The sequence below is a fragment of the Bos taurus genome, chromosome 19, assembly GCF_002263795.3.
Source record: "Bos taurus isolate L1 Dominette 01449 registration number 42190680 breed Hereford chromosome 19, ARS-UCD2.0, whole genome shotgun sequence".
Classification (NCBI taxonomy): domain Eukaryota; kingdom Metazoa; phylum Chordata; class Mammalia; order Artiodactyla; family Bovidae; genus Bos; species Bos taurus.
The window spans coordinates 50,078,271-50,097,469 of record NC_037346.1 but is presented as its reverse complement, the minus strand read 5'-3'; the positions used below and the strand labels follow the sequence as shown (position 1 = coordinate 50,097,469).

General features: G+C 46.6%; 1 protein-coding gene, 1 long non-coding RNA gene and 1 pseudogene across 2 annotated transcripts in view; 1 reads left to right on the top strand and 2 right to left on the bottom strand.

The window, feature by feature from the left end:
• Positions 1 to 6,583: 6,583 nt before the first annotated feature.
• Positions 6,584 to 7,406, bottom strand: LOC781685 (heat-responsive protein 12 pseudogene; annotated as a pseudogene).
• A 6,432-nt stretch (positions 7,407 to 13,838) lies between these two features.
• On the bottom strand, positions 13,839 to 17,910 carry LOC132343105 (uncharacterized). Its single transcript, XR_009491785.1, has 2 exons — positions 17,432 to 17,910; positions 13,839 to 16,822 (listed from the first exon to the last, which is right to left on the bottom strand). It is a non-coding gene; the product is annotated as an uncharacterized lncRNA (long non-coding RNA).
• Positions 17,911 to 17,913: 3 nt separating this feature from the next.
• Positions 17,914 to 19,199, top strand: part of FOXK2 (forkhead box K2) — a 52,342-nt gene continuing 51,056 nt past the window's right edge. Inside the window, exon 1 of the mRNA XM_024980968.2 lies at positions 17,914 to 18,378. Within this exon, the coding sequence (XP_024836736.1) occupies positions 17,966 to 18,378 (413 nt within the window). The 5' untranslated portion in view covers positions 17,914 to 17,965. The remainder of the gene's footprint in view (positions 18,379 to 19,199) is intronic.

The window sequence follows — 19,199 nt, the reverse complement described above, 5'->3', positions numbered from 1 at the left end:
CATTTCTCTCCATCATTTGAAAGATTCCTAATCTGTCCAATTGTCATTAACTTTCCTTTTAATCCAGTTTCTTCTCGACCTACTTCTTCCCCCATAGCCAAGGAAACTGTTTCTTTCATATGAAACTGCTTAAAGTGTTACAAAATCTTGCTGTTCAGCTTTCTAATTCGAAGGAAAACATTTAAAATAACTTTGCATTTCCAAGAGGTAAAAATTGTTCTCCCAAGTATATCCTGAATATAAATCCTTTGGGAGGGGGGGGAATCTTTGAATTTGTGTTGAAACTTTTCATGTAAAAACTGTCCATGAAGCTTACTGTTGCAGATAGTAAGCTGTCTCCTTTCTCACACCAACAGAATCATCAGGAAAAAGAAATACAGAGACTGAAACTACTGGAATTCTATGACCAGACTCTGAACACCACACCAATCAAAGGACTGGAACTTTTTTTTTTTTTTAACTTCTTATTTTATGTTAGAGTATAGTGCTAGTTTCAGGTATACCTCAAAGTGATTCTTTTATACATAGTCATGTATCTATTTTTCCAAATTCTTTTCTCATTTAGGTTGTTACATAATACCGAGCAGAGTTCCTGAGCTAAACAGTAGTAGGTCCTTGTTGGTTATTCCTTTTAAATATAGCAGTGTATACATGTTTCCCTGGTGGTTCAGATGGTAAAGCGTCTGTCTACAATGCGGGAGACCTGGGTTCGATCCCTGGGTCGGGAAGTTCCCTGGACAAGGAAAAGGCAGCCCACTCCAGTACTCTTGCCTAGAAAATCCCATGGATGGAGGAGCCTGGTGTCCATGGGGTCACAAAGAGTCGGACACGACTGAGCGACTTTACTTCACATACATGTCAATCCCTAACTCCCTATATATCCCTCCCCCGTCCCTTCTCCTCTGGTAACCATAAATTCATTCTCATAAATTTATTCATTCATTCTATGTCTATGAGTCTGTGTCTGCCTTGTAAATAAGTTCATTTGTATCATTTTTTAGCCTCCAAAGGGATATCACGCCCAAGATGTCTAGGATATTGTTTGAGCCTGATAAACCTAACTACATAGGTACATCCGGAGGGAAAAAGGTAGCCACTGGGAGAAGACAAAGGCAACGCCTCTGGGCCGCACATCTCATCAATGCCGGGGGCAGGGCTTAGACAAAACCAGATTGGAGGATTCGGGTCAAAGAGCTTTCTGATGACGTGTGCGGAGGGACTGCTCCGAATGGGCGCAGAATTTGAGAAGATTCATGTTCCACGCGAAACCTCTTCCAAAGGGCTCTACTGTGGGAAAGGCTGACCTAGGTTGCCTAGCTAGTCTGCAGATGTCTGTCAGACTCTTTTCAGCCATCCTGCTGATGTTTCACCGTCAGACTGAACTGGCTGTGGCGACAGGGAAGGAGACAACATGCAGTCTCCCACCAAGCTTGCCTTGGCTGACCCTCACGTACAAGTTATAGTGACCAAGCCTCCATTCCAATATCGCTTGCCGATAGAGCGGGCAGCCAGCCACCTGAGAGCTAGGCCACGTCGGAACAGACCCTAAGTCCGCACCTGGACTTAATCTGCTTTTCCTTCGGGACCCCCACTGTCTTCACCACACTCTACACAACACCGCTCCCGGCAAACCAGGGGGCTTTACAGTGACAGGATTCTGCTCTTGGGAAAGGATTTCTCTTTTCAGTACCTCAGCGCCCAGAGGCAGTGCCCTAGAAAGGTGAGACAGCGCCTGTGCATTTCCTCACCACACCCGAGAAGTGAGAGCGGAGGAGCAAAGCGAAGGAGCTCTCCGTTCCCGCTCGGGAGGAGGCCGCCTCGCTTTCGGCCTAAAGCTCTGTCGACCCGGGACCCTGGGCTCACGGCCAAGCCCGGCACCCGCTCCACTTGTCGGCGACTGAAGCGGCTGACGACGTCCGCCCGCCCGCGGAGTCAGCCGGGAACTCGCCCGGTCTCGGCAGAACCGGGTTTCTACCTCACGGCGGCTCCAGCAGTCATGTGGGCGCGGTCACGTGGACTGGCAGTCACGTGTCCTGAGGACGTCTGCGTGCGACGTCCGCGCTCCCGCGCTCCCCAGTGGGATGTGTGCGTTTCGCACCTTGCGGCGTGGGTAAGGGTACCCTGAGGGCCGCACGTTAGACAGCGTGCCCTCTGGAGCTGCTCCTCCGCGGGGCCACGCTGACAGAGGCCCTGGCCGTTTCGACCCTGCGCGCTCCGGATCGGACTCCAGGTGTCCCGCTCCCCGCAGGGCCCAGGATGGGTGGGGTCTCCAGTTAGTGCTGTTTGGAGCTCCCTTTTTAACAAGAATGCGAAATTAGATACGAAGGTGAATGTTGATTATAATAAGAAAAGTCAATTATACACAGCTGATTAATATCACAAACCAAGCAAAGCACAAAGCTTTTCTCTAGTTAATTGCCTAACGCCTCAATTTTTTTTCCAATTTTTAAAATGCAGACCTTAATTACTCCTTCATATGGGAATGATTTGGTAATACTGTTTGTACAGGATAAACAGATAATTCACTTTTGAGCGGGGTTAATCAAATTTTGCTCTTAGTAGTAGTTTGGAAAAGGTTGTTAGCCTTGCATTCCTTTGGTAATGTTACTATTCTTTTAGGGTTGCCCTCAGATTTGGCCAAACCTATCCTGTGTCTGGAGTGGCCTCACAGTGGCTTGTTAGGAGCTTTGTGTCATGTATTCCATGATCTGTATTTCATGTCAGATCAGGAAGAAATGGAAAGCGCTTTCCATGTTTGCTTTACTCATCTAAATTGGATCAGGTGTGTTTCTGCCCTCCTTGTGGAAGGAGCCTACTCTGTTCATGTGATTCCTGTGTGGCCAAACATGGACTTCCCAGGGGACTCAGTGATACTCTGCCTGCCAATCCAGGAGACAACAGGAGAGGAGGGTTTGACCCCTGGGTGGGGAAGATCTCCTAGAGGAAGAAATGGCAACCCACTCCAGTACTCTTGCCTGGAAAATTCCATGGACAGAGGAGCCTGGCTAGCTGCAGTTCATGGGGTTGCAGAGTCAGACACAGTATTCAAATACGCATGCTTATATGCTGTGCGCAGTCCATGAGTTTTGATGGTTCTAAAGATATTCACTAAAATGAAAGTCTGATGTAAGTGATATCTGTCTTGTTGAAAACTGTAATGCAAAACAATACAGGCAATGTTTAGTCTTGGAATAGGCTAGCCAATATCATGTAACAGATTTCCTGTTAAGAAATAACTCTTTCAAAATGTTTCAAGAAGCATCTTTTTCGTCCATTGTACCTTGATTCTTTGTAAATGGGATTACAATTTTGAAAAAAACGGATTTTTCATTAAACAGAGTTTAGGGAATTATTGAGTGAAGCATCACAGTGATCAATGAAGTATATAATCAGTGGGTGGGGCCACCTGGTGTGTCCTGCTGACTAGAGGGTTGTGGTTTTCCTTTCTGTTACCATCATCTTCCTTCTGCTTTTTTTTTTTTCCCTTGTTTTTTTTTTTTTCTTCCTGTTAAGACATATTCTGACTCTCATAATACCTTTCATCTGTTTTGTCATTTTTATTACCCATATTTTCTTGGCTATCATGATTCTTCCATGATTTTTATCATTACAGTTTTTAGTTTCCATCGTGGTATGCTGCTGCTGCCGCTGCTAAGTTGCTTCAGTCATGTCCAACTCTGTGTGACCCCACAGATGGAAGCCCACCAGGCTTCCCCATCCCTGGGATTCTCCAGGCAAGAACACTGGAGTGGGTTGCCATTTCCTCCTCCATTGCATGAAAGTGAAAAGTGAAAGTGAAGTCACTCAGTCGTATCCGACTCTTAGCAACCCCATGGACTGTAGCCCTCCAGGCTCCTCCATCCATGGGATTTTCCAGGCAAGAGTACTGGAGTGGGGTGCCATTGCCTTCTCCGCCATTGTGGTATACTTTTTGATATTTTGAAGTTTCTGCCAGACTTTTTCTTTTAGTTTTTTTTCCCCTTTTTTCCTTCTTTCCAGTAAGATACTTCCTTCTGTTTCAATTTTGATATGATGGGTAATTCTTTAAAAGTATACGAAGTTAATCTGAATTTAAGGCAACTACAAGTTCAACTCAAATACATTTCTTATTGGCCCTACAAGTACTGAGCTTCGTGACTATGTAATGAAATAATCATATACCACATCCAGTGATTTAGTGGTGAATGAGTAAGGAGTTCCACCACAGGAAAATGAATTTATTCAGGCCCTTTTGCTGTGTCATGTGAAGGTTGAAATGAGTTCATACTGATGTTTTCAGCTCTTGTCCGGAAACACGTGGTTTCCTCCAGCCCCTCCTTACTTCTCTGTAGCTCACTATCCAACACAAGAAATCTTCTTCGCCCACTTTTAACAATTGTGGTATTTGATTTGTTAGAGCCAGGGTTTGTGTCGCATCTTTTTATTTCCTAAATGAAGCACAGTGTCTCCTGTGGATGTAGCTCTGCATTGATGTTGAATTGACATGTTTAACTTTGATTTTTGCCATCAGAATTCTCTACAGAAGAGTTGCATCAGCTTCTGTGCTCATGTTCTGCCTGCCTGCTGCTGCTGCCTGCTTCCTCTCAATTTCTTATCCCTAACCCAGGGCCAGCAGGATGAGGCAAGGTTTTCATCTTGGTCCTCCGTGTTTCAATCCATAGGCTCAGAGAAGTTTTCCGCCTGGGCCAGTGGACAGTAACTGATTGGAATATAATCATTCGCTCATTATGTCACTTTCCCAAACTTACTCTGCATCAGGCCAGCACTAATCAGGAGCTCCACCTCAAAGCTCAGAGTCCTGTTGGGATAATGTGCATAATGACTGTCTCAGACTGTGAGATGGAAACCAGGTGGGTACAAAGCAGGTCCAAGGGAGGAGCAGTTCTCACTGTGTGGCAGGGGGCTGGGGTGGCTGATGGAGACGCCATGGGAGCTGGGTCTTCCATTCAGGTGGCTTGGTTAGCATGTGAGGGGAGGGGAACCCGGGGAAGGAGCTATGTGTGAGGAAGTTTGGGTTGCTGGTCCAGGTGAGGAGTGCTGAATCAAGGCTGCCTCCCTTTCCTGGCCGATGAAGGCAGGGCCTGTGTCCCCTTTGCTCCCTGTGGGCCAGGGCATCCAGCACTGGGCCCAGCATGAGGAATGTTTGATGAGTGGACAAGCTAGTGAATGAATGAATGAAAAAATGAATGCATGAATGGGTGATGAGTAACCCATGAATCAAAATTTCCCCAGAGGTTTAGAGCTCAGGCAATGAGAGGACCAGGGATGCTTAGACAAACACTGAGAAGCTACAGCCCAGGTGGAGTGGGGCTGGAGCTGGGGCCCGAGTCCAGGCAACGGAAGCTCCTTTATCAGAAACAGCCTTTAGCTATTGAATTTTCTGTCCTGCTGTGTTTTGCACATTTCCATGTTTCTGTTTTGGGGGACGCTAACATCCTTGACTGGAGATGACGCTAAGGCAACTGACCTGGCTGGCCTGGGACACTGGTCACTACAAGGGGCATGCGCCTCATACCTTCATCTCCTTCTTCCAGGCCGTCCCTGGTGTTCTTCTCAAACTTAGGTAAATATGCCTTAGAACACAGAGGCATAGGGGGCACCTTCTGAGGGCTGCCTTTCCGGGCCCATTGCCGTAATCCAGGAGGTAAGTAGTGTACACATAGCCAAGTATGTGATGGTTTCTATGATATGTGTGAAGAATTACATAGGGACACACCCACAGACCCGCTTTCTGCCCCCAGGCGTACAGAGTGATCATGCCTCCCCCAGTTTCCAAATCACCTAAGGGAGGTCTTTGGAGAAGAGATTTTGGTGGAGGAGGATTAGAAACGCACTTTCAGGTCCAGTTAATATCAATAAGTTTAAGGATATTTTCAGAATTTTTTTTTTTAATTGGTATTATAAGATTTATCTCTGAAGCTCTCATTTTTTTAAAGAATGCAATTCAACTAGGAATGTGTTTATTTTTCACCTATAAAATTCAGTTTCCAAAAGTCAGATGGAGTTTAAAACATTTACCAACTTTTAAGTGCTCTAATGAAAATGTAATTTTAAATTGCAATTACATTAGTGAGACACGTGGGACTTCTCTAGTGGTCCAGTGGTTAAGACTCTGAGCTCCCAATGTAGGGGTCGTGGGTTCAATCCCTGGTTGGTAAACTAAGATCCCACATGCCGTGCAGTGCGGCAAAAAAAAGTTAAAAAAAAGTGAGACATGTTTATTATTCTTTTTTATTAGGGAAAAGGGCAGAATCCTAATAAGCGGAAGTAGCTCACGTGAGCAGCTGAGTGAGTGTTGTTCTGGGCCTTTCCTGGTGAGTAGGTGGTAGATCAGCCTTATGGGGCACACACATCCCCATTACCACACCTGGGCAGAGTCACCCCTTCATTTCTTTTTTTTTTTTTTCATGGTTTCTTCACTTTTATTTAGGTAATGTAATTTAATGCATACATTAAACTGTTAAAAAAAATCAGTAAATGGAATCACACCAAGGAAAATCTGCATGCTGTTTCCACTAGAAAAATATTATCTATATAAAATTTGGTCCAGTTTCTTCTCCTTTATCTCTGCCATTCAAATTTAAATGCTTTAATTTTATTCAAGCAAAAATCACATATCTGACATAATAAAATACTTCACATCATTAAATTAATAGGGTTTAGTTGAATTAGGTGTGCTCATCTTTCCTATGTTATTTCTCTACTTTTATTCTTCTGAGTTAACTCAGTAAGGCATGTCTGTTTTCCCACATCCAGCAATACAAGTGTTACAGAAGTATAATTTGTAACATTAGTAACTAGATTCATCATTAATCTTCAATTCATGTTTCCCTTATTATATGGTATTTCCATATTTCTAGATATTTCAATCTTACACTTTCCAACAAGGATTAAGCCATTAGTTTAAAAATACTATTAAATTTCCAGACTAAATAACACTTGGCCCACTTAGAGTGATGCTGTCGTGAGAGGTCCTTGCACAGCTATTGCTTCAATCTCAACACGGCCTCGTTTGGGCAAAGCAGCAACCTGGTAAGCAGCTCTCGCAGGAAAACTACTCTGGAAATATTGTTTGTAGACATTGTTGACAGTACTGAAGTCATTTATGTCAGTCAGCAAAACAGTTGCTTTTACTACATTCGTGAAGTCACAGCCTGCTGCTTTCAGAATTTCACTTATGTTTGTAAGAGCCTGTTTAGCCTCTTCTGCCACCCCTCCTGGCACAAGCTGTCCACTTGCAGGGTCCATGCCTAGTTGTCCTGAAATGTACATGGTCCTGTCGACTAACACAGCCTGACTGTAGGGACCAATGGCCGCGGGGGCTTTCGCGGTGCTGATTATCTTTCTGACCAGAAACAACATGGTTAACCCTTTTCCCTTGCTGCCCCTTGGAAACAACTATGCAGAACTCGGTTCTCGCTTGCTCTTCACCTCCCCTTCATTTCTTTAATGTGTGGGTGTCCTAGTATATTCAGCCGGCTGCCACTGATGTACATTACAGAACTATGTGAATTTCCATTTTGAACCCTGCAGGAATCAACCAAGCACAACTGTGCTGGTAACTTGTAAATTCCTGCACCTGGAATGTCCAGGTCTGAAGACACCACACTTCCAGCTTTGCTCTATTTGAACAACCGTGTGGCTCAGACCATGAACTCCTTACTGCCAAATTCAGACTTAAATTGAAGAAAGTAGGGAAAAACCACGAGACCATTCAGGTATGACCTAAATCAAATCCCTTATGATTATACAGTGGAAGTGAGAAATAGATTGAAGGGCCTAGATCTGATATATAGAGTGCCTGATGCACTATAGAATGAGGTTCGTGACATTGTACAGGAGACAGGGATCAAGACCATCCCCATGGAAAAGAAATGCAAAAAAGCAAAATGGCTGTCGGGAGAGGCCTTACAAATAGCTGTGAAAAGAAGAGAAGCGAAAAGCAAAGGAGAAAAGGAAAGATATAAATCTGAATGCAGAGTTCCAAAGAATAGCAAGAAGAGATAAGAAAGCCTTCTTCAGCGATCAATGCAAAGAAATAGAGGAACACAACAGAATGGGAAAGACTAGGGATCTCTTCAAGAAAATTAGAGATACCAAGGGAACATTTCATGCAAAGATGGGCTCAATAAAGGACAGAAATGGTAGGGACCTAACAGAAGCAGAAGATATTAAGAAGAGATGGCAAGAATACACAGAAGAACTGTACAAAAAAGATCTTCACGACCCAGATAATCACGATGGTGTGATCACTGACCTAGAGCCAGACATCCTGGAATGTGAAGTCAAGTGGGCCTTAGAAAGCATCATTATGAACAAAGCTAGTGGAGGTGATAGAATTCCAGTTGAGCTATTCCAAATCCTGAAAGATGATGCTGTGAAAGAGCTGCACTCAATATGCTAGCAAATTTGGAAAACTCAGCAGTGGCCACAGGACTGGAAAAGGTCAGTTTTCATTCCAGTCCCAAAGAAAGGCAATGCCAAAGAATGCTCAAACTACCGCACAATTGCACTCATCTCACACACTAGTAAAGTAATGCTCAAAATTCTCCAAGCCAGGCTTCAGCAATACGTGAACTGTGAACTTCCTGATGTTCAAGCTGGTTTTAGAAAAGGAAGAGGAACCAGAGATCAAATTGCCAACATCTGCTGGATCATGGAAAAAGCAAGAGAGTTCCAGAAAAACATCTATTTCTGCTTTACTGACCATGCCAAAGCCTTTGTGTGGATCACAATAAACTGTGGAAAATTCCGAAAGAGATGGGAATACCAGACCACCTGACCTGCCTCTTAAGAAATCTGTATGCAGGTTAGGAAACAACAGTTAGAACTGGACATGGAACAACAGACTGGTTCCAAACAGGAAAAGGAGTACGTCAAGGCTGTATATCGTTACCCTGTTTATTTAACTTACATGCAGAGTACATCATGAGAAACGCTGGACTGGAAGAAACACAAGCTGGAATCAAGATTGCTGGGAGAAATATCAATAACCTCAGATATGCAGATGACACCACCCTTATGGCAGAAAGTGAAGAGGAACTAAAAAGCCTCTTGATGAAAGAGGAGAGTGAAAAAGTTGGCTTAAAGCTCAACATTCAGAAAACGAAGATCATGGCATCTGGTCCCATCACTTCATGGGAAATAGATGGGGAAACGGTGGAAACAGTGTCAGACTTTATTTTTCTGGGCTCCAAAATCACTGCAGATGGTGACTGCAGCCATGAAATTAAAAGACACTTACTCCTTGGAAGGAAAGTTTTGACCAACCTAGATAGCATATTCAAATGCAGAGACATTACTTTGCCAACAAAAGTTTGTTTAGTCAAGGCTATGGTTTTTCCTGTGGTCATGTATGGATGTGAGAGTTGGACTGTGAAGAAGGCTGAGCGCCAAAGAATTGATGCTTTTGAACTGTGGTGTTGGAGAAGACTCTTGAGAGTCCCTTGGACCGCAAAGAATTGATGCTTTTGAACTGTGGTGTTGGAGAAGAGTCTTGAGAGTCCCTTGGACTGCAAGGAGATCCAACCAGTCCATTCTGAAGGAGATCAGCCCTGGGATTTCTTTGGAAGGAATGATGCTGAAGCTGAAACTCCAGTACTTTGGCCACCTCATGCGAAGAGTTGACTCATTGGAAAAGACTCTGATGCAGGGAGGGATTGGGGGCAGGAGGAGAAGGGGACGCCAGAGGAAGAGATGGCTGGATGGCATCACTGACTTGATGGACGTGAGTCTGAGTGAACTCCGGGAGTTGGTGATGGACAGGGAGGCCTGGCGTGCTGCGATTCATGGGGTCAAACAGAGTCGGACACGACTGAGCGACTGATCTGATCTGATCTGATCTGTGGAAACTCAAAACACTTTCCACAAAATGCTGATACGAGGAAGCACAAAAGGGCTCAAGAGAGCCTGCACCGCCTCCCTGGAACCCGGGAACCCGGGAGGCGCTGATACGAGGAAGCACAAAAGGGCTCAAGAGAGCCTGCACTGCCTCCCTGGAACCCTGGAACCCGGGAGGCGCCCCGTCCCGCTGTGCTCAGCCCCTCCATTTGTTTCTTATGTGCCTGTTGAAGGCACTTGGGTGTTTGAGCCTGACTTCCCTGGTGGCTCAGATGGTTAAGTGTCTGCCCACAATGTGGGAGACCTGAGTTCAATCCCTGGGTCGGGAAGATCTCCTGGAGAAAGAAATGGCAACCCACTCCAGTGTTCTTGCCCCAAAAATCCCATGGACAGAGGAACCTGGTAGGCTACCGTCCATGGGGTCGCAAAGAGTCGGACATGACTGAGCAACTTCACTTTCACTTTGGTTATTATGAATAGAGCTGTTATGAATATTCTTAAAAAGCAATTTTGCAGGCATCTGCATTCTTCTCTCTTGGGCAATACCTGGGCGGGGGGGGGGATGGCTAGAGCTACACTTATGTGGTCGGGGTCTGTGGTGTGTGTGTGTAGTACTTTATGTATTAATAAGGATTAATAATTAATACATAAAGTATTAATACAGCCCCACCAGTTTCCAAATCACCTACGGGAGGTCTCTGGAGAAGAGCTTTTGGTGGTGGAGGATTGGAAACATACTTTCCAGCCAATATCAGTAAATTGAAGGGTATTTTCAGTATTTTTTAAATTGGTGTTATAAGATTTATCTCTGAAGCTTTTGATAATGAATGAAATTCGACTAGGAATGTAGTATTCACCTATAAAACTCATTCTTTCCAAAAATGGAGTTTAAAACATTTTACCAATTTTTAAGTGATCTACTTATGTTTGCCAACCTTAATTGCATTTTAAAACTGTCATTATGAAAGTGAGACACGTGGGACTTCCCTAGCGGTCCAGTGGTTAAGACTCTGAGCTTCCAATGCAGGGGCCGTGGGCACTTTATCATTCTTTATCATTCATTCTCTTCCTTGGTGGCTCAGACGGTAAAGAATGTGCCTGCAATGCAGGAGACCCGGTTCAATCCCGGGTGTGACCGGAAAAAAAAAAAAAAAAAAGTTAAAAAGGTGAGACATGTTTATTATTCTTTTTTATTATGGAAAAGGGCAGAATCCTAGTAAGTGGGAATAACTCATGTGAACAGCTGAGTGAGTGTTGTTCTGGGCCTTTCCCTGTGATCAGGAAGGAAGATCAGGTCAGGAAGATCGCCTGGAGAAGGGAATGGCAACCCACTCCAGTATTATTGCCCGGAGAATTCCATGGACAGGCCTGTAGCCCACAGGGTCACAAAGAGTCAGACACAGCTGAGTGACTAACATTTTCTTCTTCACTTTATAATTCTTTATCGTTCATTCTCTAATTAATTAATCAATACTTTATGTATTAATAAGGAAAATGATCAGAGTTGATCTTCCGCCTACTCACCAGGAAAGGCCCAGAACACTCACTCAGAATGTTCACATGAGCTACTCCCACTGCTTAGGATTCTGCCCTCTACCATAATAAAAAACAGTAATAAGCATGTCTCGTTTTTTAAAAACTTGTTTTTTGGCCACTCCGTGTGGCATGTGGAATCTTACTTTCTAACCAGGGATTGAATCTGTGCCCCTTGCATTGGAAACTCAGGAGTCTTAAGGTAATAAGAAGCTGCCAGACTATTTTGCAGTGATGGTACCACCTTATTACCACTGACAGTGTAGGAGAGTTTGCATTGCTTCACATCGTTGCCTACACTTGGTAAGGTTGGTTTTATTAATTTTCGCCATTCTTCCAGTATTCTTATGGTTTTAATTTGCATTTCCCTGATGACTAGTGATATCAAACATCTCTCCTTGAGTATATGGATCATTCATATGTCTTCTCTTATGAAGTAGTTGTTCAAAGACTCTTGCCTATTTATTTTTTCATAACTTTTATCCATTTTTTTCCTTTTATGGTCTTCACTTTTGGGGTCCTGCAACCCAAAAGACACAAAGATAGTTTCGTTTCCTTTTCGGAAGCTTGATAGTTTCAGCTTTTACGTACAGCTCTATGATCTATCTCAAATTAATTTTTCTGTATGGTGAAAGATACAGGTCAGATTTCTCATTTCTGATTATGATGATCATTCAGATATCCAGTTATTCCAGCAGTTTATTGAGTAGACTTCCTAAAGAAAAACTTTCCCTACACACAACACTTCTGACACCAGATGTGTGGATTTTCCATACCAAGTAATTTCCAGTTCTCTGTGGACGCCAGGTGGGCTACGTACAATTTAATTCAGTTCTCACAGGAACTACCTGGAGTTACTGCAGGCCCCAGAGGTTGAGGGCCCCATCCCACAAGATTTCCCCCAGTTCAGACACCAATTGTAAGTAGTAGGCCCACAGGGTCCCCATACTTAAACACTTCTATCCCGCGTGGCTACAAACAGGCGTTCCCATGACCCCCTCAGGTTCAATAATTTGATAAAATGGCTCACAAAGCCCAGCGAAATAGTTATGTTGATGGACTTATTATAGAGGACATTCTAAAGGATATAGCTCAACAGCCAGATGAGGAGATACAAGGGATACAGCCCAGAAGGGGCTTCAACGGAGCTTCTGCCCGTGTGGGATCAGAGTACCCCTCTCACATGCATGTATTCACTGACCTGGGAGCTCTCTGAATCCCATAATTTAGACTTTTATGGAAGTTTCATCATACAGTCATCTTTGATGAACAATCTTCAGTCCCTCTCCCAGAGGATAGTGGTGGGGCTAAAACTTTGGCATCTAACGCTGGCATGGTCTTTCTGGTGACCAGCCCCCATCCATGAGCTCGTCCAGAGTTGCCTCATGACAACAAAAGATGCTCCTATACTCAGGAAATTCCAAGAGATTTAAGAGCTCTGTGTCAGGAACCAGGGGCAGAGACCAAGTATATATTTATTACATCACACTGCCCTTCCCTACAGAGCAACTTTGGCACCTCTGTTAAAACCAATTAATTGCATATGTGGAGCTCTGTTTCTGGACTTTCTATTGTGTTCCACTGGTCTGTCCACTCTTACACCAATGCCACACAATTTCGATTAGTATAGCTTTATGTTGATTTGAAAAACTATAGCTATACTGTATTTTATTAGCTTTTTGTTAACAGCTGAATTAGAAAAGGCACGTTATATTCACTTGGTTAATACAGCTTTATTTTACTTTGTATTAATATAGCCATAAATCCTTCAAACTTAGTTCTTCTTTTTCAAGATCATCTTGATCCTTTGCACCTCTTAATGAATATCAGAATCAGCTTGTCCATTCCTACAAGCAAGCCAACTAGGGATTTGAGTGGAATAATATAGATTCTATAGACCAGGCTATATAACAAACTTAGCAAATCAATATTAAAGAATACATTACTTTTGTTTAGTGATCTGTACCAATACAGTTAACTAAACCAATCAGGATGAACTTCAAGTTGGCAGGTTCTTCTCTGCATATAGGGGCTTCCCTGATAGCTCAGCTAGTAAAGAATCTGCCTGTAATGCAAGAGATGCCTGGTTTAATCCCTGGGTCAGGAAGATCCCCTGGAGAAGGAATAGGCTAGCCATTCTGGTATTCTTAGGTTTCCCTGGTCGCTCAGCTAGTAAAGAATCCATCTGCAATGCAGGAGGCCTGGGTTCGATCCCTGGGTAGGGAAGATCCCCATTCCATGGACTGTATAGCCCATGGGTCACAAAGAGTTGGACACAACTGAGTGACTTTCACTTTCTTTTTCTTTTCTCTGCGTAGAGCATGGCAGTGAAAAAAACAGTATTCATAATCATGATGATAGGCGCCATGAGATCGTGAAATGGCTCCTGAATTGTCAAGAAAATACATGTAAGGTTTTAATGTCAGGTTGTTGTGATTGCGTCACAATTATTTGAAACTTCACAGTCATATGATACATTTGTTTTATTTTACTGAAGTATATATAATTGATTTACAACATTGTGTTAATTTCTACTGTACAGCAAAGTAATTCAGTTATATAGAGACATACATTCTTTTTCCTATTCTTTTCCGTTATGGTTTATTACAGGGTATTGAATATAGTTCCCCAGACTGTACAGTGGGACCTTGTTGTTTATCCATCCTATATATAATAGTGTGCATCTGCTAATCACAAACTCCTAGCCCTCCCCTCCCCACCCTCCCTCCCCCTTGGCAGCCACAAGTCTGTTTTCTATGTCTGTGACTCTGTTTCACAGGTACGTTCATTTCTGTCACATATTAGGTTCCACATAGAAGTGATATCATCATGATAAATTTCAGTCTCTCTACCAAGTGGACCTCAATTCAGCTCTATGGTTTGACAAATATATGGAATACCTACTACCTGCTTGCTACTGTGATGCTGAGATAGGAACATAAGAACAACCATATTCCTGCCTCAGAGTCAAGGGTGTTTGATCAAATGGAATATTTTTTAAAATTATTTACTTATTTGGCTGTGCTGGGTCATAGTTGTGGCACGTGGGATCTAGTTCCCTGACTGGAGATGGAACCCAGGCCCCCAGCATTGGGAGCACAGAGTCTTAACCACTGGACCACCAGGGAAGTCCCCAAATAGAATATTTCATTCATCTCAGAATCCTGGGTAGCAAAACGCTTATGGTAATATGAAATTTACTCCATAGTATTTGTATTTTCTATAAAGAAGACAGTCAGAAATGTGAAAAATAACATTTATTCAAGGTAACACCTTTTGAATTTCCAGTGCTGATTATCATCAGGGACATATTTTAACATACCTTATATTTCCTCTGAAAGCTTGGCCAAGAATATTTGTCTCCTCTCTGTACATTTTTTCCATGCAGTTCAAAGTGCTGTTTCCATCTTGTAGAGATGGACAGCCTACCCCCAGCCAAGGACAGAGATGAAAGCGGCGCCCAGCAGCCCAGTCAGATGGATGGAGTGGCCTGATTTCCCGAGGCAGCTTCGTGCTGAGTGCCCATCACTGGGAGTGAGTCAGACATACAGCTCAAGGTCTGCAGTAACAGAGTCAGGGAGACAAGGCATATACCACAAACTCATGAAAAGTAACAGTACAGAAAGTAAGTAACGATACAAGGGAGGCAGTATGTTATTAATTGTCAGAGAACACAAGGTAGGAAGTCTGGGGCCCTGGAGAGCCTAGCAGAGTTGCCTCAGCACTGGAATACTTTGTGCAAGAAGCAGGAACTGGATAGGTGGGGGGAGGGTGCTGGGTACAGGCAGCTGATGAACAAAGATGGAATGCAGGGATCAACGGGCAAGTGGCGGTTAGGGTAGAGCTGGGTGCAGGCAGTGCCAAGGGATTGGTGGGCACAGGTCCTCCAGGCCACCTGGGAGTAGTGGGAAGAATTGGGAAAGTTGGGCAGGAGCTGGACAGGGAGGAAACAGACTGCTGGGTCTGGCTTCCCTCTGGTGTCTAACCATGAGCTTCTGAAGGCTTTTCCGTAGGAAAAGTTATGAAACCCGGTGTTACATTCTCAAGATCACAGGACTTCTCATCACAAATTGTTCATATTATTCTGTTAGAAACCAGTTCCAGTGCTGGTGAGTACTCTGAATTTTTGTTTCTTAAAGAGTATCAAAGTTCATGATTATTTTATTGTCAGTACACATCCTCTCTATTGTGAAGGGCACACAGGAAGCCTTGTTTTTGTTTCTCCAGTGAAGTAATGAAGGGCAGACTGGCTCTGCTGACATGGGCAAGTTAGTCAATCTCTCTGCCTCCTAGGAGTAATACACAGGGCAGTCAGAGCTTCTGTCAGTCAGAGGTGTATCGTGAGGATGGCCCGAGCCAGTATCGAGACAGTCCTTAGAGACGTACCTGGCATGCAGAGAGCTGCAGGAGGGTTTACTGACCGAATCACAGACAATTCTGATAGCACTTTCCCCTGTCAGGACAGCTCAGATAGAAACACTGGAAGTTTCAGGCCTTATTCGAATCTTTTCTTCTAGAAAGAGGGTTTTCAAGAGGGGTAGCCCCAGAGCCCCCTCAGAATGGAGGGTTTGAGCTGGAAGAGGCTTATGAGAGCAGCCAGTGCGGGGCCCCTTTTGCAGGTGAGGAAACTGAGAATGTGGCCTCGTGGAGCAGCAGCCTCTGAACGGCTCCCTGGCTGTCTCTCCCCTCATGCAGGGGCCTCCTCCCACCTCTGGGCTGCTGCCCTTGATCTTTGCCCAGAGGTCACGTCCCTCAGGCCTCAGGTCAGAGGTGTGCGCCCCCCCCACCCTCCTGCCTGCCTCTTCGTCCCCTCACTCTGCTCTCTGTACTGCTCCCTGGCTGTGCCTGTAAGTGCTCGTGCGTGCACTGTGGCTCCTCCATAAGCCTCACCAGGCAGGGGGCCTGTGGTCCTGCTCTCTTCCGGCACTTGTGTCCGGCATGGACACAGCCCCTGGATGAAAGAACAAAGCTTTGGAAGCCCTGGTTCGGGTATGTCTCCTTCACATCTCTTCCTTCCGCGGCTCAATGTAAAGAGCAGCAATGCGGCCAGACCCTGAGAGCATCTCCTGGGTGCTGCTCCTCCATCTCAATGGGTGTTCTTTCACATCTCAATGGTCCTTCTTTCACACAGGCTGGAACGTGGCAGCCGGGGCCTGCTTACTGTTCTCTGTCCAACCCTGTCCTGTGCCTGGTACCCAGCAGGTGTTCACCGAGCACTTGGAATGGATGGTGCAAGCCCCCTCTGATGTGGAGCCAGTGTCTGTAATCGCTTTACTTCTCAGAACCATGCGGTAGTTAGCATTTCCACTTGCCGGGCACTGTCCATCTTTTCATCAAGGAGGTTTATGTCTACATAGTAGGGATATCCTTGAGACACATCAGTGCAATGGGACAAGCTCACCCTCTTTTTACCGTCTGGCTTGGGTTCCCTGCGTGAGGTGGATACTCTCTGTTGATGGAAAAAAAAAAGAAAAGCAAGTGAACGTTTCTAGTGAGCGGCCTTAGGTAAGTTCAACAGCACGCAGCACAAACTCCGAACTCAGGTCAGTTATACTTCATGGGATGCTCTTTCTTTGGATCAATTGTGCTTCGTTTGTGAATGAAAGGTTCCCCCCCCTTATTATTTCCATTCTTGTCTCATCACAACCTAAAATCTCTCCCAAGTATGAGACTTTAACGAAAACGACATTTCTTCTGTCTAGGATACTCTGCCACACTTATGGCTCAAAGCAGTGTGAACCCCCAGGGGTTTGTACTATAACCACAAACACATCTACGGCAATGAGACAGGCAGATGTCGAATTCAGAGGGATACGTTAATTTCCATTTCTTTAGAATGGGTTGTTACACAGAGAACCCCAAGCGCCTGGCTCTGCGAGCGGAGCCGATCTACGGCCCTCGAGGCTTCCCGCTCCCACCGCGCCCTTGGCATCCCGGATGCTGGTCCGCGCCCTTGCACCCCTCCCCGTATCCCTTCCCGCGCCCCCGTGGACCCTCCCCATCCTCCTCCCTGCGGACCCTCACCCCTCCCCCTCCCCAGCACCCCGCAGACACTCACGCTGGGATCTCACAGCTACTGCAACCGTGGAAACGCCTGGATTTCAGCTGCCAGCACGCGGCAGGCTCCGGCCAAGCCTGAGTGTGCGCGCGTGACAGCAGCTGCAAAGCGCTGGGCCGGGTGAGGCGCATGCGGGCCCCCACCGCTTGCCCGCGCCGACCTTGACCCCAGCCCGGCTCCCGCCTCCGCCCCACGCGCGGCACTGCGCGCTGCGGTGCCGCGCGTCGGCTCCGCGGCCTCCGTGTTCCATCCCGGGTTTTCCAGACCGCCCGGAGCCGCGCCTGCGTCGGGCGCCGCGGCCGACGTGCAAGCGCACGGCCGGCGTGCCTCGCTATTGGTCGGCCGCCGGTAGCCCCACTGCCGTGCACCGCCCCTATAGGCGGGCGCGGCCGTCAGTCACCGGCCCGGCGCCGGCCCGCGGCGCGCCGCGCGTGTCCCGCCCCTCGCCGCCGCTCGTCGCTCGCCGGCCGGCGGCCTCGCTCGGCCCTCAGCTCCGTGGCGGCGGCGGAAGGCGGCCCGGGCCCTCGCAGGCCCATGGCGGCGGCCGCGGCGCTCCCGGGCGCGGGGGGGCCTCCCGCGGGCGGCGGGGCCGGGGGTGGCGGGGGCGCGGGCGGCGGGTCGCCGCCGGGCGGCTGGGCCGTGGCGCGCCTCGAGGGCCGCGAGTTCGAGTACCTGATGAAGAAGCGCTCGGTGACCATCGGGCGCAATTCGTCGCAGGGCTCGGTGGACGTGAGCATGGGCCACTCGAGCTTCATCTCGCGGCGCCACCTCGAGATCTTCACGCCCCCGGGCGGTGGCGGCCATGGCGGGGCGGCCCCGGAGCCGTCGGCGCAGCCCGGGCCCGACGCGGGCGGCGACTTCTACCTGCGCTGCCTCGGCAAGAACGGCGTGTTCGTGGACGGGGTGTTCCAAAGGCGCGGGGCGCCGCCGCTGCAGCTGCCGCGCGTGTGAGTGGGGCCAGGGCCAGGGCCTGGGGACGCAGGCGGGGGTGCGGCCTGGCCGGCGGGACTCGGACCCCGACTACCGACTCTCAATCCACTCTGACCCACGATCCCCTACCCCTACCCACTACCGGGAGGGACTCAGCCCCCCGCCAGCGAACCTCGCCTAGTCCTAGCCACCAGTAGGGCACAGAACCCAGAGACTCTAAACCTCATTCCGACCCCGAGCCCTTGTCCATCCTCCCACAACCAGGACCTAGATCTCGATATCTGGCCTTGTTCTTCCCTACAATCAGACCAAGACCCTGATTCCATCAACCTGGCAGGATCCCAGTCCGTGACCCCAGTGTCCCGGCTTCATCCTTAGTACCCACGGCCAAAGCGCAGACTACAGTCCCAGCCCGGGACCCCCCACCCTCGCCTTCCCAAAGCTGGAGGCTCAGGCAGCTGTCCACGTGGGCTGAGGTTTTCTGGGGTTCTCTGTGCAGTTCTGAGAATATGCACAATATTTTTCATAACTAGCATGTTAGGTAGTGTGGATTAGAAACGTTGGTCTGGTTGGTGGAACTGCCCAAAACAAAAATCTGTATGTTTTTGACTGATGATGGATTATCTGTTACTTTTTGTTCTACCTGTTTTCAGTAGTGTATTATTTCAAGCCTGTGTTTTTTAAGCTGCCAAGGACTTCTTTTTCTTACTGTGTTTTTTGTAGCCTAGAAAGTGAAAGCTCTTGAAGAAGCATGATGAATTTAAAAATCTGTGCTAAACCCTAAATTTTTGGGAAAACTAGGTACTTTCAACATAACTTTTTGGAAAATCATTTAATT